We start from the raw sequence: 15,853 nt of genomic DNA, 5'->3' as shown, positions 1-15,853 counted from the left end.
AGATTGCAATAGGTTCAAATTCATTTGATGGAAGATTTAATTTCTGCTTAGTTTGTTGATTTCTTGTTCCTTTTTTCGAGGCCTAAGCTGTAGAGAGGAAAGATTTACATCGATAGTGTATATAGTGTACCGTAGTGGGAATCCTAGTTCCACCTAGGCAGTTTGTATGGCATTGGATCTCCCGAGCGATTTTAGATCCCTGTCAACAGTCGGCTGCACTATAGGATGCTGGTTTTTGCCGATGCAGATGGACCAGGGGGAGAACGCCTCTTACGTGGCCGGGTCAACGACGATCGGCTGAACGAACTGTAAATTGAAGGTGTATGTAGTTCAATGTTCGATATGCTGTTCTATGTATGGATATTCCCATGATGTTCAATGTTTAGAGCTCTTGTGTATTTCGTACAATAGTAGAATCAAACAGTTATTTCAATCTTGACTGGAGAATGTCCGCATTGTTCCTAGTTCAAGGTTTAAGCTACTGTATAAGCCACTGTAAGTACTGTATCTGTCGTCTCATGCATTCGAATCTGAAACATCTCAAGAGTCTGCATTCTTGACTGCATCCGGCCATTCCTCTCCTTTTTCCTCCGGGCTTTGTAACTTCAATCCTAATAATTTTTCTTCTTTTCTTTTATTGTTTGCATTCGGCTTTTTGGATTATTCCTTAATCTTTGGGGTTTTAACTTTTCCCCCTTGACAGAGACAGCGGACTCCATCCTGAACGGCTCCATATTGATCGACAATTCTGACCTCATCATTAATTAGACCTGGAGACCAGTTTAATTTAGCATCCGATCCATCCATTGATCATCTTGATAAGCTCGAGACAACCGTTTCTGTGTAGAGGAAACTCCTCCTCTTCCGGCGAACCTTTTCCTCCCAGTGCAACCATCCAACCTTCTTCGCCACATTGTTGACAGGTGGGACTAGAAGGATTGCACTTTTTGATTTTTTTTCTTTCTTAATTTTTGTTCTTTCACTTCATTGTCATAGACTCGACTTCTTTCTGACAACTTCTCGTCAATTGCTCTTCTCATGGCGTCGTAAGAAGTTGACTGTACGTGTTTATCCTCCACAGTTGCCCCCGCTTTTACGCAACCCTGAACGATCTGCTTGGGGTTCGTGCCCCCGTTTCACCTCTCCAACCCAAAACCTTTCTTCTTTCCATGCGCCAAGCAGGGAAACAACATCACATTTGAACCTCCCTAAGTTCCCTCATACTAATGGCGGATTCAGTGAGAACGACGAAAGGTCGGCGATGAGATAGTCTCATTTCTTTTTTTCCCCTACCCTGGCGCCATTTCCATTCGATCGCTCTTGACCCTCGAGATCACATCATCTCCCCAAACTCGTTCCAACTCCCCCCTCCCCCCCTCCCCGTCATGGCCGAATTCCTCAGCAAGAGAGAACGAAGGAAGAGTCTCAGCGTCTTCAGTCCATCCTCCACAGCCTCGTCCCCGCTGATTCGTCCTCCCCATATCCGTACACCTTCAGACGATACCCTGACCAGGGATAAAAAAGCCCGCCGCAATTCAGGTTTCTTTGGTCGGGCGCAGAGCCCAAGTAGGAAGACAAATGGTCCTAATGTTCTTCGTCGACCAGGGTCAGCAGGAGGGGACTCTGCGGCTTGGTCTGCGGCGATGTCCTCGACACCCACCCTAGAGATTCCACGCCCACGCCGAAAATCACTACAGAAGAAACGCCCCTCGGTCTTTGGTTCATTAAAATCAATGCACTCGGTGGAAGATGAAGATCCATTAAGTGCATCTGTGGGTTCTTTGGGCGACAATCAAAGCGTCATCAGTCCTCGAAACGGCATTTGGTCTTCCTCAATCCTCCATTATGGTGAAATCCAGACCACTGGGGGCATGTGGAAGCGAAAAAGTCAATATCTCGTGTTAACTGATACGCATTTGGTTCGTTTCAAGAACCAGAGTAAAGCTGCGGATTCCTTTCCTTCAATCCCGCCTTCCTATAACGCCCGTGCTCCGGCGTCGCACCGTCAATCCGTGGCCTCTATCAGTTCAATGCAGGACATGCAACTGATGGCCTCTACCGAAACTTCAGCCGGTATCCCGCTGAATAGCATCATTGCTGTCTACATGTTGGAGGATGCACGACTATCACCTACGGTGGAGGTGGCCTATCTGGATGAACGGACGCACAAAGCTTCCTTAATCCAGATGCAAACACCTGATTTTCAAGAGTTGAACCTCTGGATGGTTGGTATTCGCCAGGCAGCGCAGTTGACACGAGCAAACGACCCATTGCCCTTCGATCGAGGCGCCGTGGAGTATGTAACCAGGATGCTGGAACACGAACGAGATTACGATCCGGCTTCATTCCGAATGTTCCGCGTTATACAGATTGCGTCAAGTAAATCTCCAACACGTTCTTCGTCTGAGGATCTGACTAAATTGTCTCCGACGGGTTGTTATCTGGCAATTGGCTTGCATAAAGTGCATTTGATCCCGATGCAGAAAGCGACCAATCGGTCATCAGTGGTGTCCCTCTCTGATATGGAGACTACTACTTCATTTGGCTTGATGAACTTGACTGGTTTATCTATGGAATATGGAGATGATAGTCTGCATTTAACCTTCCGGTATGTATTTCTCATTTTTTCCCGTGCGTTGCTCTATTGCTATCTTTGTCCTTTAAAAAGAAAAAGAAAGAAAGAAAACCAGTTCCTTGCTCACAACACCTCCTAGGGTACCATTAAGGAAGTCATTCAACGTCTTCTTGGCTTCTGTCCATTCTGTAGAGATCGCGTGCTGGCTTCGGCAACACACCGAGTTCCTACGCCCACTGTGGACCAGGCAGCCGTATGAATTTGTCGTGCCACCTGACTTGCGCAACGCCGACAACTTCCCACTCGTACCTTTGGATGAGGACTACGGTTGTTTTGATCGGACTTTGGTGGCCTATTCAGCCAGTTATGATGTCGATACTTCGAACATTCGCTACACCATTGACTTGGAATGCGAAGATGCTCCGTGTTTCCGCCTCCTCCGGCCAGCCTCCACCAGGGTATCAAGATACAATGCGTTGGAGCTTATCGCTGTCATGCGTGCGCTTCGATATAATGAGTCATTCCGGTCCATCTCATTCCGCGGTATCAACCTAGATGCCCTCCAAGGAATCCGTGATCTCCATGGGGTGGATCCCGATGTTCACCTTGATAGGTCCGGATGTCTGGTGGAAATCCCTGGCCAAGGAAACTTGTCCGTTTTATCACAGGAAGTACGTGCATTGGCCCTAAAGAGCACATGGCTATGTCGTTTGGACTTTGCTTATTCTTTAACGCGAACGCCAACTCTGGACAAAGGTAGCCGGGACCCGGGTTGTGGAATTCCCGAGGCAATTTTCCCGGTCTGTCGGCGTGGGATGACCAGTGTCGACTGGGTTGTTTTAAACGGTATCAAGCTCGGCGAGTCGGATCTGGATTATCTCGTTGATGCTGCTTCACAGAGCCAGAGTCACCTGCGCGCATTGGAGGTTGGGGACTGTGGACTCTCTGTACATGACTTGGATCTTATATTGTCTACTTTGGTGGCACAGGAATCCACACTGGAGGCAATCAACATCTCAGGGGTGCAAGGTCGCCTGAACCCCGATGTGCTGCAGCAATACATTGGATACTTTGGTCAAATCCGCAAGATCAACCTCTCTCGCATTTCGCGCACATCTGGTTCGGAGCCGCTGATCACAGCAGAGATGCTGTTCAATTGGCAGCTGGAAGAACTGATTCTCAGTCGCACAGCCGTCAATCGTGAGACTGTCGACTCGATTGCTACATACTTGGCCAGCGATCGTTCACGGAACCTTCGTATGCTTCGACTAGATCAGTGTGGTCTCAGTGGGGAGGATGTTGCCATGTTTATGCACTCGATGTCTGCGGGACCAGATGCTCCGCGCACTCTTCATTTGCATGTCAATGAAAACAGGCTGGACAATGGATGTTCCTTCCTCTTTGATGCAATTGCTAAGAACGTGACCCCATCCCATCTGTCGATGCAGATGATCGATTTCAAGAAGGAGGATCAATTCCGGCAGCTTGTAGATGCTCTTCGAAAGAACACTACAATCCGGTACTTGGATATTTCCAAGGCATCGTTGCCTTATGATGCTGGTCCTGATACTTGCAAAGCACTGCAACGCATGTTTGAAGAGAATAACACTCTCGAGGCTCTAGACATCAGCGGCGAAAACGCACACCTCGACGTTGCTCGATTTGGCATTGGACTCAACCTAGCACTGACTGGTCTGAAAAAGAACACATCTCTCAAAGTTCTCCGCATAGAGCATCAGAAATTAGGCCTCCAGGGTGCGAGTACACTGGCTTCTGTTTTGGAAGATAATGATTATCTGCGCGAGGTACACTGCGAGAACAACGATATTAATCTTCAATCATTCACGGTTTTGGTAAACGGTCTTCAGTGCAACCACACTTTGTTACACCTTTCCGCCATGGATAGAGACCGGGCTCTATCGCTTGATAGAGTACGTCGAGAGGTTGATAGTGTTCGTTGGGATACTAGCGCAGTACAAAACTCCACGGCAAATTCGATTCGTCGCTCATTACATTCGGCGATGGGCGTTCGGTCTAGTGGGTCGAATAGTCATCGCTTGATTAAGAATGCACCAGCTCATTCTCCATCATCATCCTTCGATTCCACGGCATTCGCTAGTCAAAATGTGGATTTGGTCTTACAATCTTTGCAACGCAAATGGGACATGGAAATTGTTCGCCTTCAACGATACCTTTCCCGAAACTACAACATCTCTCATGGAATTGTAGATTCAGATGTCGATGACGGTGCCAGTGACGGACGCCCTGCAACTGCGGCCAGCTTAGGAACCATGTTGGACAACCTGAAATTTGAAGTAGCCGTATCAGCGGATGAAGTGCACGCCAGTCCCCCCGAGGAGCCTGTTGCGCCTATTCAACTTCCCACACCAAACCCCGAGTCTCTTCCTAAGACCAAATTGGAGTCTAAGCGCAAGATCGGGGGCAAAGCCACTCGAATGAAAAGTGTGCCTAATCTTCGGCCTCATACTTCCCACGCTGCACGTGGATCTCATATTCTTCCTCCTGAGTATGGTTCGTCGAGTGCATCATCTGCTCGTTTGGCAGCGCCTGTTCCTGCATTGCCTTCAGCGATTACCAAAGCGAACAGTGTTCGCAGTGCACGCAGCTCTAGTACTACCTCAACCAATACCGGTAGTACTCGCAGCGCCTACGGTATGGCATCCTCTACTTTGAGAGGTTTTCTTACCGGAAGTGCCCTGAAGGACCGTCGCCGAGTCGAGGCGATGCGTCCTGTTTGTGTCTCAAATGACAAACCCCCTCAGCTGGACTGGTCACCACCCAAGCTGGACTTGCCGGAGCTCTAGTCAGCTCCTTTGACGCATGGGAATCTTGTACAGAAAATGTGCAGACTTTCAACCCACATCATACTATCTCTCTTCTCCCCTCCCCACTTCCCCTCATGTTTCATATCATGGGCACAGTACTTGACTGTATTATGCTCCTCATTACCTTCTCCATTCCACACCCCCGTGGATATTTACTCCTTGTTTCTCTATATTCCACACATGCCGGTTACCTGGTATTGATACCCTGAGATGCAATCAAATCTCACGTTTTTGCCGCCCATCTTTTTGAGGCGTTTGGTACTTTATCTGATCAGATAATTCTGGTCCTTTACGAACTTTGCTTAGCCTGTCTCATCATTCATATCTTTTTGGTCATTTTGCTGGAAGCGCCATCTTTTTGTTCAATAATAAAACTATCCATTGTCACCTGGCGCCCGCATATATTGTTTTTTTGGTCGGGTCTGGTCTGGTTGGCATGTGGCTTAGGTGGGTTTTCTTGTTAAATCATATGGCGTCAAGCATTCGAAGGCGATGGCGTTCCCTTTGGGAGTTCTAAGGATGCATAATACTATCATATCATAGGAACAATACTCAAAAACATATTATCATAGTATTAATTATCTGAATACTATCTTGCACAGTTCAAAGATGCACTCCAGGCAATCCTGAAACGTGGTATAAAGATTTGCAATTTTTTTGCTCTATAGTTGCGATTGTTTAGAGGCTGCCCTGTTAGCTTCGCGTTGCCACCACTCGACACGATATCGGATGAGCCGCCAAAAGCTTTCCGCCCACTGCGCTTGGTACTCTGGGAGTACACGTCCCGTTGTGCCTCGAGCAGGATTCCCTGCAATAGATCTCAGTTGTTCGAAATACCTTTCGAAATCTGGCATGAGTGTCCAAAACGGAACTCCCTCTCCACGTTCGTCCAGTCTGTCTTCCTCCCATCTCTTCATTTCCTGTTGACTAGGCAGACTTGCATGACCGGAAAGAACACGAGCTGCAGCAACTGCCTGCCATTCAAAAATTCGGATCCCAAACCCACCAGTGACCTGTTGGTATATACCTGTCAATTCATTAATCTTCTCTTTCCAGATTCTAGAAAGACTTACCATGCCGATGAATGCTAAACTTGGATCATCGATTTTAAACACATGCTCATACAGGCCAGGAACCCTCTTTTGTACTGCCCCGAGGGTCGGAAGAAAAGGAAAGCTGAAGTCGTAACCGGTTGCAAAAAGGATGGCATCAACGCCATCAGTCGATGTACCGCCAGTGAACTTGATAACATCATTTTCAGCATCGAAGGCAGAAATCTGGCCTCGGTTCTCGATGTCAGGGTGTGTGAAAGGCGCTTCACCGAAGAGATATGATGGCTTGCGGAGTGAAGAAATCACCGGGGACTTTGCGAGTCGTCGAATATCATGGAGCGAGTCGAAGGCAGAAACTGATCCACCTACAACTATGACTCGCTAGAATTGAGTCAGTATAAGAAGCTCCTTTACTTTGAATCCCTCCATGGATGTATGAATACCTTGTTTTTAAAGGCTTCGGGGCCTGAATAGTGCTTGCTATGCTGAATTCGGCCGGGAAATCTCCTGTTATACTCCAAAATACCAGGTATATCCGGGATAAAGGGCACATAATAATGTCCCGTGGCAACAACCAGAGCATCGAAGCTTTCCTGCCACCAATAGTTCTTGTTATTAGCTGGGTCAGGCTTTCGCAGCGTTAGAGTCCATTCGTCTCCATGTTTTTCTGAAAGCTCGACAGTAGTCTCCAGTTCAACAAGCTGCCGATAATTTCCTCTTTCGAATATATCTTCAACCCATTTATTCACCACTTCCCTGTGGCGAAAGGGGGAATCAGGACCATGTACTTTCAAAGTCTGATTCGAGAGCTCTTGAGCAATTGGCTCTTGTGTGAAGCACATAATCTCGGGTGGTAAGTTACTATGGAGATTTTCATGGGACCCTGTATCCGAGAAGCGCTCTTTGAAAGAATTGACATGCTCTGTCATTGGAGTAGAACATGGGTAGCTGGTCGGGACATCAATGGTCTTGTCGGCTTTCCTTTGAAGTAGATTTTGTAATGATGGGATCCCAGAGTCTGGGGTAACATTGTGCACCCTAGTAGTAGCATTTAGTATTCAATGCAAATATAAGTAGGAGAGAATATCACAGGATAGCCTCACCATGTGCCACCAATGCGGCTCTGGCGTTCAAATACTCGAATTGTGCCAAAGGCTTGTTCTTTGAAGAACGCATCTGTTGTAATTGCACCTGCTGGGCCGGCTCCAATGATGGCAACACGCCTATCTTTTGACATTACGGCTTTTAATGTTGAATCTTTAAATCGAACAAAAAGAAAATAAGAAAGAGAGAGGGATTCCTTTTTCTCTCTCAAAAGCTTCATGTATGTATTTGTGATCCTATACTAACTAGCGGCTGTTATCGGAACAAAAACTTCCGGGGACTAGCCAGGCATATTCCTCCGCAGTCAATCTCGGAATTTTGCCGAAAGAATTTTACCTTTTTTGATAAGATCCACCGAGGTTTTATGGGCTTGAGTCAGCCTTATTATGGCGTTATATTCGTCATGGCCCGCATCGATGGCATAGCCGACCCGAACACAGCACAAAAGGCCAAGAAGGAACATACTAGTAAGCTTGAGCACGACGTTTGAATCCCGAGCTCAAACACCGAAAAACCGAGGATGTGCGAAATATCTTCGAGCGATGTATTGATTGTTTGATACGACATTGATTGGTTCACACTCGAGCGACATTGAGACCATCTCACTCCCCAAGCTTTCAACGCTTACACCTCTCAAAAAACCATCTCTCTCTTTTGGTTATCAACAATATGGCAGGTCACCGGACAGTCGAGCTGTACTTCTCATTTGTCTCATTATGGTCGTACATTGGGAGCCGTCGGTTCCAACAACTTCTTAAACAAACTGAATCTCAAGTCATCTACAAACCGATCGACTTGATGTATACATTCTCAATTTCTGGCGGACTCCCTGTCAAGCAACGCGCAGAGCAAAGACAAACCTACCGGTTAATTGAGATGGAGCGCTGGAAACGTATTCGTGACATTCCACTCGTTTTACATCCGAAGTGTTATCCAGTAGATCCGTCACTTGCACACCGAGTACTCCTTGCAGCAGCGGAAGAACTAGGACATGATAGTCCCTTGGTGCAGGAGTATGTGCATAAGGGCCTTGAGGCCGTTTGGGCGAGAGAACTTGATATTGCGAACCCGGAAACTATCGTTCAACTTGCGGATGAAGCTGGACTTGAAGGGAGCCGCCTTTTAGAACGGGCTCGGAATGAGAGCAAACTTGCAGAATTTGAATCAGCATTGACTAAGGAAGCAGAAACACGAAAGGTATTTGGTGCGCCGTTCTATTTCTATCAAAATGAGCCGTTGTGGGGACAGGATCGTCTGGAGATGTTAGAGGAGATTATTGAGAGTGGACGCGCTGCTATTCAAGCACCTGAGTGAGCATTCCAAAGAATAATTCATGCAAAGTCTTTATTATGTTTATTATGTGAAAGTCAGCCTTAAATACATAGTAGTCTTGCCGAAGTTTCCCGATCCATCACAAATTGCATTCCTAGTAGCTAGTATATCGCAGTGTCGATCCTAATCAAAATACTTGATAGACACGCCCTTCAAAATTTCAACTTCGCCGATATCATTATCGCCTTCTTTTCCTGTAGACTCCCCTAAGTTTTTGATGATTCTTGCCTTGACCCATTCGCCAGCTTTGATAGGATTTCCGTCTTCGCCTAGCAATGGCTTATTCACAAGGGATTTTTGCTGAAGGATAGGCGATTCTTTAATTGGAATCAGGTCAGCGTCGTCCTCGATCCTCACCATGTAGAGGACTCCGAGTCGGTCAACGTGACCTTGGTCCTTCGGCGGTGCAACCACTCGGTGAATGCTTGATTTTAGATAGCCATCTGTAGCGGCTGTTATTACCGTGAATCTTCTAAGGGGTATCTCGTAGACTCACTGGTCATGAAATGAAGTGCATCTGCGATGTTTACAGTCAAAGCATCCATCTGCGGCTTGACATACTTCCAAGTTCCATCTTTAGTCAGTACTTGGAGTGCAGCAACCGGCTGACGGAACAGCAACGTAAGACTTCCCATATCAGAATGCCTGTAGAAATTAGACTCAAGCCCCAAAAAATCTGAAAATCACGATCAAACAGCATACCCTTTCAACCAAACTCCGCCCAGCTTTTGGTTCTCCTCCTCGCTTCGAGCATAATATTTCATGTATCGTAGATGATCACCGCTTGAATTCTCATAACGATGCTTCTTGACAAACCACTCCTCATCCTCAAGTCCCAACGCAAGAGCAAAGATAATGAGAAGCTTTTTCACGATCTCATCATGGATATGCTTTGAGAATTTCTCGATGATGTCAATGTGGCTTTTGACAATTTCTGGATGCTTCCTGTCAGTATGCTCCGGAATAAATTTAGGGATATTGTATATTTCAAAGTTGTCTTTCACTCCAGGGATGAGGTTTCTTGTCCCAGCTGGCTTCCAGCCATTGTAGTCACCCTCTTCGAGGGCAGCGCGGTATTTGAGCTTTTCCTCGTTTGGGAGTAACAAGGTTGATTTCGCTAAAGCAAATTGTCTATCGATATCTTCTCTGCTCAGGCCATGATTTTTGACATAAAAGAATCCTAGTACAAGATGCCATATTAGCATTCAATTCTTCGGATAGTTTTTCTTTTCCAATGTTATTTGAATACATGCGACTTACCAACATCTTCAATAGCCTTGGTGAACTCAGCCGCAAGCTCCTGTTTTCCTCCAAGCTGATCAAACTTGGAAAGATCTAATGTAATCAGATCTGCCCATTCCAAAGACTCTGACGTCTCGGGAACTTGTACATAATCCAACGTTTCCGTAATTGTAGCCATTGTCAAAGAAATATTTCTGACCTTTTTTTTCTACAATGGGGAGAATCAAACCGCACTGGCTTGTATAGGATATCCCAGGAAACCAGTTTCATGATCAATATCAACACCCCAATGACATGAATCATGTCATCTTGAGAGTATGGCGCCACCAAAGCTATCATGATGCAATATGCTCGCTTATCCTATTACCCCTGCACGAAGTAGCCGACCAAATGTCATAAATCTATTCCTCCTGCACGTAACATTAGTCCTTTACCCCGGCCCAGCTGGCTGGGACAGTATCGGGGTCTCGGGGTTTGAACCTTCACCATTCTGTCGGGTTCTGGCATCTCTTGGTGGATCGATAGAAGTCGTAGAACATCCAACCTAGATCTTGTCTACTATCTCTACTTTGACGCCATCCACAATTCAAATGATGCCTCACCAGCCATCGGTATATTTTCCTATCCAATCGCGATTCTAGATCTAATTGTATTTTAGTAGGAGTGCGAGGGAAGCGTTATTCGCCTATTGATTACAAAAATCCCCATTTCCGGAAAGAATATCCTTGGTGGTTCTCTCCGGAGATAAAATATTCGTCGATGGTGTCATTTTAGACCCATACACGCGAAAGGTCCGGGTAGCCCTGGAGAGCTTCAAATCCCTCCGATGCATTTTATCAAAGCTACTAATGGGGGTTCACCTTTTCTGATGTTGCTGGTCGTTGTCTCGTTTCCAACTTATGGATTTAATGCATATTATATACCGTTAATACTCCGCTGCAAAGAAATATCTTATACTATTTGAGGTCTGACTTCTGATTCAACGATCATGTCACAAAATAGTCCGACGGCGGATGCTGCATCGTTGCCCGAGCCAAATGCCATTGAAAAGAATGTGTTCGTCGATGGTACCGATATTCTTGGAGATGAAGCATTACCAATCGACCCAGAGATCGAAAGAAGAGTATTGAGAAAAATCGACCTATTTCTCATGCCCGCAATGGTCATCGGTACGTTTAGTATAGATTATTCATTTTCTGCGCTACAACTAACACCCCACAGGCTATGGATTGGTTTACTACGATAAAGTAGGCTTTGAAAAAATTACCGCGAAGTGGAAAAAAGCTAATATAGCATATTTTTGAAGGCCCTTCTCGGAAATGCTGCTCTGTTTGGAATGACCACAGATCTTCAGCTTTCCGTCACTGATACCTCTGTCAACCCTCCCACGACTGACACTTCTAGACTAAGCTGGGCAACTTCAATCTTCTACTTTGGTCAATTAGCCGGCTCTTATCCTCTGACATACGCACTGCAACATTTCAACACAAGATATGTTCTCGGCCCAGTGGTCATGCTCTGGGCTATCATTTGTGCATCTACCGCCAGCGTGACAACCTGGCAAGGCCTCTTTGTACAACGATTTTTTCTGGGTACGCCAACAGTATCCAATATTTCTCTACATCTTTGATCCCTGACACTATCGATAATTCAACAGGCTTCACTGAATCAATAATTCCAACTTGTTTTATGGTGACCGTCAGTGGCTTCTATACACAATCAGAACAAGCTCTACGACAAAGTTGGTGGTGGTCAGGAACTGGCTGGTTCACTATCATAGGTGGTGCTATAAGTTACGGGTTCGCTCAAGTTGAGGGATCACTGAAGCCATGGCAGTATGTGTTCGTATTTGCCGGAGCTCTGACATTCCTCTTCGGGATTTGGTGTTTCTTCCTCCCAAATTCGCCTCTCAACGCGTGGTTCTTGAATCCTGAGGAGCGGATCGTGGCTGCAGAGAGGTTGCGGGCTGGCCAAACTGGACTCAATAACAAGACAATCAAATTTTCACAAATCAAGGAAGCGGTTTTTGATGTTAAGCTTTGGTTGGTGGCAATTACAATGGCATCTGCGTAAGTCGTGCGGTCAAGTCACTTATTAGCTAAACCCAACTGACTGTCAAAATGAATAGGTATACCGTCAATGGTGCAGTTTCTGGCTTCGGTCCACTGATCGTGTCAACGTTTGGTTACTCTACTTTAGAAAGTATCCTCTTTCAATTCCCTCTGGGTGGCCTCTCGGGTATAGGTATCGTCTCAACTGGCTGGTTATGCTCAAAGTATCGCAATATTAGGGTCATAACTTTGGTTCTCTGCTGTCTACCAGTAATTGCTGGGTTTGCTATGATTTGGAAATCGACTTGGGGTTATAGGCCGGCCGTACCTGTGGCAGGATATACACTACTTGGCTTTTTTGGGCCTGTCGTAGGCCTGACAATCTCACTCGGAGCCGGAAACGTTGCAGGTGGCACCAAGCGCAGCTTCATGGCATCGGCCATATTTGTAGCCTATTGTGTGGGCAATATTATAGGTCCTCAGTTGATACGCAGCCAAACAAAAAACCAGCACTACCCGGAGCTATGGACTGGTCTGATTATCTGGTCAGTTCTCTAATTTGTTACTATTGGATTCTTTTGCTGCCATACTAATGCTAGGACGTATAGCTACTGCATCGCCATTTTGTCTGCATCGCTTCTATATTTGGTTTGCTGGCGCGAAAATAAACGACGAGAATCACTCGATCTAACAGAATCCGAGCGTGATCGACTAGGATTTGAGGATTTGACAGATAAGGAAAATGTTTATTTCCGATATGTATACTAGTTTTCTTTCATTCCAAAAGCAACAGCGCATAGAAGGCTATTTGCTGATAATAGACTTATTTGATTCATTGGCTTGAACGATTGTTCTCTGAACATCCTCTACTGCAAATTTCATTTACTATTGAATCTGCATGGATGACGTTGGACTTGGGCGATTTTCCCTAGTAAGGAATGCTAACATTCAAGGAGGGAGGGAATGTAGATCATGATCCCCCGGTAGATAAACAAGGGGACCCCACACTGCATGATAGTTTCTAAGCCTTGTTTCAACAGCAAAATTCTTCTTTTCAAACTATTATGTCTCCGACTTCGAAGCTTTCGCTCATCTCAATATGAAGGTTGTCGCCCTTGTTTACACCGGTGCGCTGGCACTGCTCACAAACGCCATGTCCACGAACTCCGGCCTCGAGCTCAACATCAACAAGCCAGTGGAGTCGTGCTTGGATGGTATGCCCAACTAAAGAATACACTGCAGTTCTATTTTAAACTTCTCGGAATCGTTTGTGCTGATACATCTTGGCAATGTAGTCGGTAAATCATGCGAGGCAGGTAACGAGTGCTGCAGTCACGAATGCATCAACGGGAAGTGCAAAATGGAGGATAATTAAACATATTACCAATTTCGGTTGACTATGATCTTGGTGTTCGTCAATTTCGCCATCATTCATTTCTAATAAGCCTTTTCTAAACGGAATATACTAGTATTTGTAGATCAAGACCTTGAAGTTTATCTCTGGCATTGTCATGGGATTTACCGAGACCCAGAAGACCTGGCAGCTAGCGATGGAAATAAAAGCAAATAAAATTCGTGTTTTTAGCGCCAGCCCTTTTAAGTTGTTTAATCAGTTGATTTCATATGACATACGCAGTGTTATCAACTGAACCTAGTTACGGGCGACGATAGCGTCCAGCGGGGAAGAACATTTTTTTGACCGACAGAAAACTAAGATATCAGTAATACACTGACAGCCGCTATACTACAAGTTAGTAATGGCCTTGCAGTCTTCAACAATGATATCCCCGAGTCCTCTTCATGCCCCAGGAATCGAAGCCGGTTGAGATTGCCGGTGAAAATACGGGGAGCGATGCCCACGAGGCACTTACTAATGCATTGAAAAAAGTCAACAATCGCAAAGGATTTTTCCTTATTGTGGTACTATATGCATATTTGATATGAGTAGTATTCAGTACCGCTATTGTTTTCGAGCCTTAGTGACAACTACTATCCAAAAGATCATCTTCGATCCCATCTTAATTTCGAGCAATTCCGTGTTTCCAACTTCACGAAGACAGCAGCGAAGACACGAACTTTGGCTGTGTTAAAGATGCTCTCTTGACTAACTAAGCTGTTTGCCTTCTAAGTGGCCCATGTTGTCGTCCTCCGTCAATATCGTTGGGGGGGAGGGCTTTCTTTCTTGCGAGATCTCCCTGTCTTTGTTAATTGTCAGCTTTGGACAGCGGATATGCGTGGAGTTGGAAATGGTGTCCCTCTTTTCATCTTATTTCCTTTTTTTTTTAATATGCTTTTCGGCGCTCTTCTTTTTGTAAGACATGATATCCAGGATACATCCGGTAGATTATCATATCGTAGAAATGAAAGTCAGGCTTGAAGACATGACCAGGGAATTTGAACACGAAGAAAAGTTTCCATATAAGCCACAGCATCAGGCAAGAAGATTCATGTCTATGCATATCATTAAGAATAAGAAACAAGGCAAAATTATGAATCAACCTCCATGTTCTCATCCTCCCCTGCACCAGAGGACTCAGCCTGCTCGAGTGCCTCCAACAAAGGAACAGTCTCCTGGCCCTCATACAGCTTGAAGCTCTCAATCCGTCCCTTGGCACCCTCGGCTGCCAAACCAACCACACCAACCGAAGTATTATCCACCGTAAGCTCCTTATCCTGGGAGAGAGTCTCCTTGAGGGCACGCAGTCCATGCGTGATCAATTCATCCCGGCTGCAGTCCATAAACTTATCCAGATTGCGCTCCAGGTATGTACGCGCCATTTGTGAGCGAGCACCAATAGCACAAGCAGCCATCTCATGGGTCAGACCAGAGGGCTGGAACTCGAACAGATGAGGACCGGCTTCATCAACACCGGCAACCAGCAGACCGACACCGTAAGGACGCTTGCCGTAGTGCTGGGTGTTGGTTTGGGCACGGTCACCAATCTGGTTAACAATACGGTCTAGTGGGATTGGGCGGCCGTAGGTCATCTTGGAACCGAGCGATTGCTGCTTCATGAAATTGGATAGAACTCGGGCGTCTGATGCCAGACCGGCAATAGCAATGGCCATGTGGGAATCGATTTCGATGATCTTCTTCTGATAAGAGGACAACTCTTCGGCATTTCGCTGTTATTTTGACAAACACGATCTTGTTAGCCTGTGATTAAGCTTGCGACCTGGGATAAGAGCGAACCTTCAACCCGACCAGAACGGTATGTGTCTTGCTGACCAAACCCACTACGACTGAACCTTGCTTGACTGCTTCTTGTGCATATTCCACTTGGAAAATTCGCCCTTGCGGGGAGCTTTGGATATCCAGTTAGGATCTGATGTGTGCAAGTCGCAGCTGATGGGGAGGGGACATCTTACAAGGTGACAGCGTCATTGTCGTAGTTGTTTCGGAACATGGTGAAAGGGAGTGATGGGTTAGGAGAGTCGAGAAAAACAGATCAATCTTGATATAGAGAAACAAGAAAGATATAGATTAAATGACGAGGGAAGGTAACCGGGGGCGGATGGGGAAGCTGAAGCAGGCAGTTAAGGTGACGCGGTGTAAGAGCTCTTGTGGCCTGAGGCACGAACATCCAGTGACCTTCAAGCCCGCGGACTCGCCTTTCATCAATACCCAACGTCACTCTCCCCCATCTTACA

The 15,853-nt window shown here is 46.0% G+C and overlaps 6 protein-coding genes across 6 annotated transcripts; 3 read left to right on the top strand and 3 right to left on the bottom strand.

Moving 5' to 3' along the window:
- Window positions 1-1,385: 1,385 nt before the first annotated feature.
- On the top strand, window positions 1,386-5,400 carry N7478_005331 (uncharacterized protein; the record flags this gene model as incomplete). Its single annotated transcript, XM_056921545.1, has 2 exons — window positions 1,386-2,608; window positions 2,715-5,400. 2 exons carry the CDS (start codon window positions 1,386-1,388, stop codon window positions 5,398-5,400), a joined length of 3,909 nt encoding a protein of 1,302 aa, XP_056779582.1.
- Window positions 5,401-6,083: 683 nt separating this feature from the next.
- On the bottom strand, window positions 6,084-7,710 carry N7478_005330 (dimethylaniline monooxygenase; the record flags this gene model as incomplete). Its single annotated transcript, XM_056921544.1, has 4 exons — window positions 6,084-6,434; window positions 6,495-6,854; window positions 6,917-7,511; window positions 7,577-7,710. 4 exons carry the CDS (start codon window positions 7,708-7,710, stop codon window positions 6,084-6,086), a joined length of 1,440 nt encoding a protein of 479 aa, XP_056779581.1.
- A 536-nt stretch (window positions 7,711-8,246) lies between these two features.
- Window positions 8,247-8,891, top strand: N7478_005329 (2-hydroxychromene-2-carboxylate isomerase; the record flags this gene model as incomplete). Its single annotated transcript, XM_056921543.1, has 1 exon — window positions 8,247-8,891. One exon carries the CDS (start codon window positions 8,247-8,249, stop codon window positions 8,889-8,891), a length of 645 nt encoding a protein of 214 aa, XP_056779580.1.
- Window positions 8,892-9,032: 141 nt separating this feature from the next.
- On the bottom strand, window positions 9,033-10,329 carry N7478_005328 (1-aminocyclopropane-1-carboxylate oxidase; the record flags this gene model as incomplete). Its single annotated transcript, XM_056921542.1, has 4 exons — window positions 9,033-9,352; window positions 9,406-9,554; window positions 9,612-10,089; window positions 10,170-10,329. 4 exons carry the CDS (start codon window positions 10,327-10,329, stop codon window positions 9,033-9,035), a joined length of 1,107 nt encoding a protein of 368 aa, XP_056779579.1.
- An 810-nt stretch (window positions 10,330-11,139) lies between these two features.
- N7478_005327 (MFS general substrate transporter) lies at window positions 11,140-12,760 on the top strand (the record flags this gene model as incomplete). The annotated part of the gene is made up of 5 exons (XM_056921541.1): window positions 11,140-11,320; window positions 11,373-11,398; window positions 11,458-11,743; window positions 11,809-12,220; window positions 12,280-12,760. 5 exons carry the CDS (start codon window positions 11,140-11,142, stop codon window positions 12,758-12,760), a joined length of 1,386 nt encoding a protein of 461 aa, XP_056779578.1.
- Window positions 12,761-14,689: 1,929 nt separating this feature from the next.
- pre5 (proteasome core particle subunit alpha 6) lies at window positions 14,690-15,609 on the bottom strand (the record flags this gene model as incomplete). Its single annotated transcript, XM_056921540.1, has 3 exons — window positions 14,690-15,328; window positions 15,396-15,507; window positions 15,572-15,609. The coding sequence occupies 3 exons, from the start codon at window positions 15,607-15,609 to the stop codon at window positions 14,690-14,692; spliced, it is 789 nt and encodes a 262-aa protein (XP_056779577.1).
- Window positions 15,610-15,853: the final 244 nt, after the last annotated feature.

The sequence above is a fragment of the Penicillium angulare genome (genome assembly GCF_028827245.1).
Source record: "Penicillium angulare strain IBT 27051 chromosome Unknown utg000004l_segment0_segment0, whole genome shotgun sequence".
Classification (NCBI taxonomy): Eukaryota; Fungi; Ascomycota; class Eurotiomycetes; order Eurotiales; family Aspergillaceae; genus Penicillium; species Penicillium angulare.
Note: the sequence above shows the minus strand (reverse complement) of the source record. Positions and strands in the feature narration are given on the sequence as shown.